We start from the raw sequence: 9,262 nt of genomic DNA, 5'->3' as shown, positions 1-9,262 counted from the left end.
TAAAGGACCAGTGTGTATGATTCTGTGTCATCTAGCGGTTAAGTTTCAGATTGCAACTAACTGTCGTCTGTATTGACGACCCGAGAATGAGAATGGGCTGTGAAGTGTGTGTAGGAGAAACTATAATGGCCTCGAAACTTGCAAAGAATGTAAAAGGCCCTATCTAGAGTGTTTGGTTTGTCTATTCTGAGCTACTGTAGAAACATGGGGGTTCAACATGGCGGCCTCCATTGAAGGCAACTATAGATAAAAACAGCTCATTCCAAGGTAACAAAAACATGATTCCTATATGCAGGTGATTATACACTAATAAAAATGAATATTATATTTCATTCCTGCCAATAGATCCTCCTAAATGTTACACACTGGACCTTTAAATGATACATCTGGTGATATTCTCTATATTTTTGATCATAAATAAATGCTGTGACAAGACGAGTAGTGACTCGATCCTCCAAACTAGTGTTTCTTGTTCTTTATTACTCAGAGAGCCATTGTTGTCTTTGTTATTAAGTATTATTATCAGTGAGCCACACTGTTGCACTGGGTGACAATTCACAGTGACATACAAACTCTAATGCAGATGTGCAAACACAAAACCATGTACAAACTTCTCAAATCTTCATGTTGAGGCACAAGTTATAACTTCACACACATACAGACAACAGAATGTGCAGTATACATTTAGGGGCAGTGTCGCTGTGTGAGGGTGAAGTGTTGGAGCTATGTAGACCATGCAAAGGAGATCAGGTGTCAGTATTAATATCACAGAGCAGAGGAAGAAAATGGGTCCTGTGTTGGCTCTTCACTGTCACTTGGAACAAGAGTTTCACATCTGCATTCAATGACAAGAAAAATGTAATAAAGGAAAATAAAATATTAGATCATGAGATGGAGAGATGAGGTATCCACATATGCTAAGTTTTGTTTCTGGTTGTGATTCAGTTTTTCATCAAATGTAATTATTTCTTTGTATTATTTTTTTCTCATCTTTTTCCAGCGAGTGCAAACAGAAAAACCTTCAAAACCAGCGTGAAGCCAGGATGGTACTACTTTGGGAGGAAGATGGTGAGAGGACGTTCATAGTTTTTCAAGACGTTTGTCATTAATGTGAAAAGTGTTTCTAATTTGTTTTATTTTCTGCTCATTGATCCGCAGGATACGGCCGATTTCGAGTGGATGATGTGGTTTTCCACCTTCAGAGAGCACATCCTGTTTGCTCTCTCCGGTCATGTGCTGTTCGCTAAGATCTGCTCCATGCTGGCTCCACAGGTGCTTCTACTGACTGATTCATTGATTTACTGATAGAGCTGCTGCAGGAAGACGAACATAGTCAACGATGTAATTAAGCACTCAGGTTTAATGATCTGAGCAAAAACATTGAGCCACTGTGAAATGAAGTGGAAGAAGCAATCGGGTTCATCTCACTGTGTTGTTGTTACGATTCCTCTTTGTCACAATTTATTTTTGCAACATTACATTTACAACAGTAGCTTTTTATATCATTAGCTAAACAGCAGATGACAAATGGGACCAGGTGGAAGGAAAAAAGAGAGTCAGATGGAGGGATGAAGAATGAAGGAGAGAAATAGAAATGTAGCCCTATATTTAGAAAGATCACTTGTGACAGTTTGGTTTGGTTAACAACACTGAACCACATGTCGTGTGTCAGCTGAGTCTCGTGGTGATTCAGTGTAGATCGTCGCTTTGTGTGCACCGTGTGAAAATGAAGCAGTTTGGCAGAGTAAAAAAGTGTTTCTTAGTCATCAATTGACTGCAATCAGATGTTATTATCTGCAACTTTGGGGAGAAATGTATATTTACAGCTTACTTATTAAAGCCAGACACAAGCTGCATTATTAGATTGACTTAAAATATCAACATTTTAATGTAGTTGACTTTTTAGCTTTTAAAAGGTGTCCTTACTGCAGTTGTGGACGAAATACTCCTACAAGGAACTTTCGTTGTGTTGATTCTGGCGCCCCCCTGTGGACAAAAGCAATAGTGATTTCAATGGGAATCTGACCAAAACTGACCTGGTCGCAGGTATTAAGAATAACTATATAGAAACATCTTCTTTTCTGATGGTCTGTTAACCAGTTAAGAACTTCTTATAGTAGGTTTGAGTAAAAGTAGTTATGAATGTCTTATTACACAATGAAAAAGTAAAAGTAAAAGTCCTGCATGTAAGTTCAAATTCCTTATTTGTCACATGCACAACATTTACATTGAAGCTGTCGTTGGCAGTGTAATTCTTGTTCCTCCCAACAATGCTCATACAATATCTATAAATAATTTACTAAAGTATTAGCAGCATTGTTTGCATTAGTACCCTGTTTAAAGTGCTACATTCATAATAATAATTAACAGTATTTATGCAGCATTTTCCAATACAACTTAACCAAAGCGTATTTTATAAACTGATCATAAAGTAACTAATGCCTACAGCTGTCAGGCTATTTTCCTATAAAGTGGCATAAAATGGAAATAAAAGTCAAGTTCAAGCACCTCACATTTGTACTTTAGTACAGTACTTGAGTAGATGTACTCAGTTACATTCTACCACTGCCTTACTGCGCTATTGTTCTTGTGATGACACTTAATTTCCCTCCCACAGTACAGGTCTCTGGTGTACCTGGTGTACGGGCTGCTGGCTGTGTGGACCAGTATGGGTTGGACCTACATCACCCTCATCCTGTCCCACTGCATCCTGCTCTACAGCATCTCCTTAGTGAAAATCCGCTGGCTTTGCTTTGTCACTGGTCTTTGCACCCTCGCTACATTCAAGTGTGAACCCTTCGTCTCCTGGCAGGTAAACTGACAACTATTATGAATTTTAATGGGATTGTTTCCTTATTTCTCTTTCATGCTTTATTTTCCCTGTTTCTACCCTGTGTAGGCGGGTTTTGTGGAGGGGGACTTTGAGCTGCGTCATATTCTCTTCTATGGAGGTTGTGGCTTCACTATAATGCGCTGTATGAGCTTTGCTCTGGAGAACTGCGAGAGGAAAGATGGAAACTACAACATCCTGGAGCTGCTCAAGTACAACTTCTACCTCCCCTTCTTCTATTTCGGGCCCATCATGACCTTTGATAAGTTTTATGTTCAAGTAAGTTGAATTAGGTTTTTATTCCTGGTCTTAATCCAGCTACTCAGTCATTGTTGAACCTTGTTAATTTATTTTATAAATATTCTTGTTCTATGAAACATTACTTAAATACTCATCAAAACCAAAGTTGCCAAATATTTTTCTGTCTATTGATTAATCGACTGATGCTTCTATATACTGTTGGCTAGTTTAATAAAACAGAACATAATATTTGTATTGGCAATTTGTCCTCAAACTAAAACAAACTCAGAAAATCAGCCACTGAGGCGTCTAAAGAACACAGGGAAAAATATATCCGTTGTACAGGCAAGCATATGTGCTTTGTGTGGTTTATTTTACATTTTTAGCAAACAAACAAAGAACAACGACGTCTGCAGTCTCTCTGGTAAAAAACCATTAAACCTCCTCAGTGCCTGCCTGTCCTATACCAGACTACCCATATATGTAGATTAACCTTTAAAACAAAAGCATTAACAAGTACTCAAATTAACTAAAATAATGATACTAGCATTGTAATCCAGATGTTTTCTTAAATATTACAAAATAATGAATATAAGGCATAAAATAGTAAAGTAAAGTACAAGTACCTCAAGTATATACCTGTACTTGAGTAAATGCCTTACTGTGAGGAAGAATATGAGAATATATTCATAATGCTTACTGCTGTGTTCATGCCTGAAAACACCGGTGCTGATTACAAACAATCATTTCTGCATCAACAACAAAATCAGAGCGCTCTCAGTGAGCTGTAGCATTGAAACGTGGACGTCTCTGGTTTTGTGACGTGCGTCTGCTGCCCTCTGCAGGCCAACAAGTCAGACCTGACCAGGAAGGAGTGGGAGATGTGGAATATCAGCGTGCAGGGCCTGATTCACCTGGGAGTCATCCTCGTAGTGGACGTCCTCTTCCATTTCATGTACATCCTCAGCATCCCCTCTGACATGAAGCTGCTGAAGCACCTCTCGGACTGGGCTCTAGGTCTGTGCCACCTCCCTGAAATACCTATATTTATTCCGGTTGTTGTTATACTGTATGTTAAATTCATTAAAATGACAATATATTGACTGCATAATTAATTGTACTGCATTGTTTTCCAGTGGGGTTGGCTTACTTTAACCTGGTGTATGACTGGGTGAAAGCAGCTGTCATGTTTGGAGTCATCAACACAGTTTCCAGACTGGATCATCTGGACCCTCCCAAGCCCCCAAAATGCATCACTATGCTCTACGTGTTTGCTGAAACGTGAGTTGTGTTTACACAGCTTGACATCACATTTGGCTCATTACACTCAGCGCACAAATCTGTAATACTAAACCTGTTTTTTCCTCCACTCATAGCCATTTTGACAGAGGGATAAACGAGTGGCTATGCAAGTGAGTGTCTCAGAAAGATCAATAAAGTCAATTAAAGTCTTATTAATCTTGACAAACGTAGTGGTTCTGATGCTGCCTCATTATCCATAGGTATGTGTATGATTACCTGGGTGGGAAACACGAGAATGTGGTGGAGGAGCTGGTGGCGACGCTGTGCACCTTCGGCGTCACCATCATCTGGCTGGGACCCTGCGAGGTGGTGCTGATCTGGGCTTTCTTCAACTGTTTCGGCCTCAACTTTGAGCTGTGGACCGCCAAGTTCTTCTCCATGGAGCCCTTTGCTTCTTTTGAGGTTTGTGAGCGGAGGTTGCCTTCACATTTTACTGCCTTTTCAGTGTATATTAATAATGTTTTATTTACAGATGGCAATGTCAGAAGCAATGTCCCGCCGGATCAGAGCCATCTTTAATACTTTCAACTTCTGGTGCATCGTGTTGTACAACATCCTGGCCTTGAACAGTTTGGACTTCTCCAAGTTGGTCGCCAAACGGCTGCTTTTCAAAGGTGATTTTTTTTTGGTTTTGAAGAGGGTTTCATGTTTTGACTATCTACTCCTATTAACAATTATGTTTTTCTTACCTTCCCAGGCTTCCCTATAACCACCATCATCGTCATGTTCGTGACCTACTGCCTGATTCAAGTGATTAAGGAGAGAGAGAGGAGGCAGGCCCTTATTGACGATCCAGATCCTCTTCCTCCTCCTGCTCCTGCTCCCCCTCCAAACGCCGCCACCAGTCCGACCGGCGCTGCAGCTGTACCCACCGCCGCTGCCGCTCAGCCACTCGCAGATCCCAGCAAGGAAAAAGCCGAGTAGATATTTGAAGTTAATAGTGAAGGACAGCCAACAGGATTATCACCAGGCCAGATTTTATTACATGAATTGTGAATGGATGCTCGGTTTCTGCTGATGTAGAAAACAGCATTAACTGTAAATAAGTTAACCACCATTTAACTGTCTTTATACCTAAAAAGGAAAAAGTAGAGCCTAATGGAAGACATTTACTCAAAATTCCAGTATACTGTCTAGTAGCCACTGAACACTGTAGGGGATGTCAAACTAAATTCAATTTTTGTCAAACTTTGTCATTAATACAGAAAATAAACAGCAAAGATTTGTTCAAAGCGTTTTGTTTTGTGTCTTTATGGTTTATGTTTCCTTTCTGAATGAACTGTCTGAATATGAATGAGAGAAGTGGTATTTTACAGTCTGTGAGTCAGTGTTGCGTCCTGTCATCAGAGTTGTGAGGTATTTCTGTCATGTTACTTCAGCAGCTAGCAGCGTAATTCATGCTTGATGCCTCCACACTGGAAACTCTTTTAATACTGTCCTGTGGAACGGGTCTGGTCACACCTGTGGTGAATTACTACCTGGAGATAAAAATATTTTGAATACTGTATGAAGGACATTAGTATATAAAATATATGACATATATTGTTGTTTTCATCTAAATTCATTTGGTCTGAAGAGCTCCACACTGGTCTACTGAAACCTTTTAGCTTTTAAGGGTTCATTAATGTAATAATAGCATTTGTTTTAATAACATAACATAATGTAGTAACTATGAAATGTAATATATTTTCACTTTATGCAATAACATTTGTAACAATCTGCCACATTTTGTAATAAATTATTACATATTATGGTGGCTATTACAAAATGTGGGAGTTGTACTTTTTATGAACTGCATTTTAAATGAGCTAAAGCTTTTTGATGGTGTTTTAGAGTCAACCCTGCTAGAAATAAAGGCTTGAATGAGTTTCAGCATTTTACATTAAGTCCCCGAGATTGGCTGCGTTTGGAAGATTATAACAAGCTGATCTTGTTTCTGCTTTTATGTGGCAGTTTAGACTAAGAGTCAACTATAATATAATTAATTATAATAAAGTTAAAATATGTAATATAACTTCAATATAATATGTATAATATACTATAGATGATGCCATAACAATATTACGTAAATGTAGGAATAGACAGAGTGACACAGTTGCTATAATGACTCAGTTACACCCGAGGGGGCAGCCTCTTAATCCATCCACTCCTGAACCCCCCATGAGTCAGGATGGACATATTTCCCATGAGGCAATGGTTCAGCTGTCTGAGAGTGGGTGGATGTTCCTGGGGAGTGGGTAGGGGTGGGGTTTGAAGTGTGGATATTGCATTTCATGTTCCAGAATGAAGCCCATGGCTCCACACCGAGCACCCGGCCTATAAATAACCTGCCAGTTGGAGCTCAGTTGAAGGGTCAGGACAGCTGAGGAAGTAGGCCGTCCCGGGGTTCAGCTGGTGTGGGCTAATACCAGACTGACAGTGCCTCTGAATCCTCTTTCCAGGCTAGAAACTAGAACTGCTCTGCTATAAAGAAGATCCACTTGTTTGATTTGAAGCCCCTGAAAGGCTCTTCAAACTCAGGAACGATGGCTCTACCGATAAATCCCATGGATGAATCCAGGATGTACCAGCAGACGTTGCTCCAGGATGGCCTGTACGACCTGCTGGAGAATGACAAGCTGGTGGACTGTGTGCTGAAGATCAAAGACAAGGAGTTCCCCTGCCACCGGTTGGTCTTGTGTGCCTGCAGCTCGTACTTCCGCTCCATCTTTCTGTCCGACCTGGACGAGAGCAAAAAGAGAGAGATTGTCTTGGAGGATGTGGAGCCGGGTGTCATGGGTCTTATCCTCAAGTACCTGTACACCTCCAAAATCAATGTGACAGAGCAGAACGTCCAGGACATCTTCGCAGTGGCTAATATATACCAGATCCCTTCAATTTTCACTGTTTGTGTGTCTTTCCTACAAAAGCGCCTGAGCCTCAGCAACTGCCTGGCTATCTTCAGGCTCGGCCTGATGCTGGACTGTCCCAGGTTGGCCGTCTCAGCCCGAAACTATGCCTGCGAGCGCTTCCAGCTCATCTCCAGAGATGAGGACTTCCTCCAGCTGCTCCCCAGTGAGCTGGCAGCCATTTTATCCAATGACAACCTGAACGTAGAGACAGAGGAGGCGGTGTTTGAGACTTTGATGAACTGGGTGTCCCGGGACACTGAGAGCAGAGAGAAAGAGCTGCCAGGTTTGCTGGATTGTGTTCGTTTGCGTCTGGTCAGCGAGGACTTCCTGAAGGAGAAAGTGGAGAAACACAAACTGATCTCTTCAAATCCTGAGTTGCAGCAGAAAATCCAGCTGGTCAGGGATGCTCAGGCTGGGAAAATGCCAGAGGTTAAAAAAAGCAAAAGCAAGAAGGAGGACGGTGGAACAGAGAAAGATGGGGAGAATGAGGAGGAAGAGGAAGAAGAAAGTCTTCTTCCAGGAATCCTGAATGACATCCTGCGGTTTGGCATGTTTAGCAGGAACTTGATACTGATGGTGAACGACACAGGTGCTGTGGCCTACGATCCGACAGGGAACGACTGCTTTGTAGCATCGCTTTCCACACAGGTTCCTAAGAACCACGTCAGCCTGGTCACCAAGGAGAACCAGATCTTTGTGGCTGGAGGATTATTCTTTGATGAACAGAACAAAGAAGACCCACTGTGCTCTTATTTCCTGCAGGTAGGCAAGGCTAAAGATAAAGAAACTGATTTCAAGTCTATTGCTTATATACTTGAGTCTTTGAACTCCTGCAGCACTTCTGCCAAAGATTAAACAAGTAATAAATATTTATTTTACCTTCATCATTTCTACTGAAGAGACACTCATAATTTGTGTTACAACTATTAAAACACACCCTGGTATTCCAATCAGTAAAAACTGATGCTGAGCAGCCAAATTGTGTTTAAATCCACAAAACTTTATTTTACTTTCTTCTACATTTGGGGTGAATTTTGGAAAAATGTGGATAAAATGATTCATATTTTGTGTTTGTGGTTTAATTATTTCACTGTAATGTAAAATAGCTTCAATGAAGAGCTGTAACAAGCTGAAACAGACTATATGTATGTACCTGATAGTGTGGAAAATACATTTTATTAATGCATGTAGCTAAATAGGGAGAAATAGAAAAGGGAAGAACTGGATGTGTTTGTGTCTGTCTGCATGTGCCAGTTACATACAGTATAGATACTTCAGTTGACATAAATGTGACCCATTCACTAATGTTTGACACCTGTGACCTCAGTATGACCCGGTCAGTGCCGATTGGCTGGGGATGCCTCCCCTCCCGTCTCCCCGCTTCCTGTTTGGGCTGGCCGAGGCTGAGAACGCCATCTTTGTGTTGGGAGGGAGGGAGCTGAAGGAAGAGGAGTGCACACTGGACTCTGTTTTAATCTACGACAGACAGTGAGTACAAGTTAAAATTAATGTAAATTACTAAATGGACTGCTGCTCTCAGGACTGAATCCTAATTATTTACCTGTGGTTTCTCATTCACAGATCTTTTAAATGGGGTGAATCAGAGCCAATTCCCTATCCAGTCTATGGACATGCAACCATATCCCACAATGATGTTGTTTATGTGATTGGAGGAAAGGGAGACGACAAGTGAGTATCAAGTGTGATTAATTAATACCCATCTGTGGCAACATTGACCTCACCCTTATTAGTTTCTGTGTCTCTCTTGTATAAGGAGCTGTCTGAGGAAGATGTGTGCATTTGACGTCAAGAGATTTGAATGGAAGGAGCTTGCACCCATGAAGACAGCACGCACTTTATTAGGAGCCACCGTTCATAAGGACAAAATATATGTGGCAGCAGGAGTCACCGACACTGGGCTGACAGACTCTGTGGAGGTGTACGACATCGCTGCCAACAAGTGAGTTCCTCGAAATCAGCAAATAAGGCTGACAAACGT

The 9,262-nt window shown here is 41.1% G+C and overlaps 2 protein-coding genes across 3 annotated transcripts in view; both read left to right on the top strand.

Annotated features, from left to right (window-relative positions):
* The window catches only part of hhatlb (hedgehog acyltransferase like, b), an 8,029-nt gene extending 2,425 nt beyond the window's left edge, over positions 1–5,604 (top strand). The window contains exons 2-11 of one of the 2 annotated variants that reach the window (XM_035679984.1): positions 1,001–1,068; positions 1,159–1,272; positions 2,618–2,812; positions 2,900–3,109; positions 3,916–4,087; positions 4,207–4,351; positions 4,447–4,482; positions 4,573–4,774; positions 4,845–4,986; positions 5,070–5,604. In XM_035679984.1, the coding sequence (XP_035535877.1) occupies positions 1,001–1,068; positions 1,159–1,272; positions 2,618–2,812; positions 2,900–3,109; positions 3,916–4,087; positions 4,207–4,351; positions 4,447–4,482; positions 4,573–4,774; positions 4,845–4,986; positions 5,070–5,296 (1,511 nt within the window). In that variant the 3' untranslated portion in view covers positions 5,297–5,604. The remainder of the gene's footprint in view (positions 1–1,000; positions 1,069–1,158; positions 1,273–2,617; positions 2,813–2,899; positions 3,110–3,915; positions 4,088–4,206; positions 4,352–4,446; positions 4,483–4,572; positions 4,775–4,844; positions 4,987–5,069) is intronic. The other variant, XM_035679906.1, reaches the window with a different exon arrangement.
* A 1,110-nt stretch (positions 5,605–6,714) lies between these two features.
* Positions 6,715–9,262, top strand: part of klhl40b (kelch-like family member 40b) — a 3,595-nt gene continuing 1,047 nt past the window's right edge. The window contains exons 1-4 of the mRNA XM_035679790.1: positions 6,715–8,025; positions 8,591–8,751; positions 8,845–8,952; positions 9,038–9,223. Coding sequence (XP_035535683.1) covers positions 6,898–8,025; positions 8,591–8,751; positions 8,845–8,952; positions 9,038–9,223 — 1,583 coding nt within the window. The 5' untranslated portion in view covers positions 6,715–6,897. The remainder of the gene's footprint in view (positions 8,026–8,590; positions 8,752–8,844; positions 8,953–9,037; positions 9,224–9,262) is intronic.

Source organism: Morone saxatilis, unplaced genomic scaffold (assembly GCF_004916995.1).
Source record: "Morone saxatilis isolate NCDOM2014 unplaced genomic scaffold, NCSU_SB_2.0 Contig0, whole genome shotgun sequence".
In the NCBI taxonomy this organism is placed as follows: domain Eukaryota; kingdom Metazoa; phylum Chordata; class Actinopteri; family Moronidae; genus Morone; species Morone saxatilis.
The sequence above is the reverse complement of the archived record's forward strand: the minus strand, read 5'-3'. Positions and strand labels throughout refer to the sequence as shown.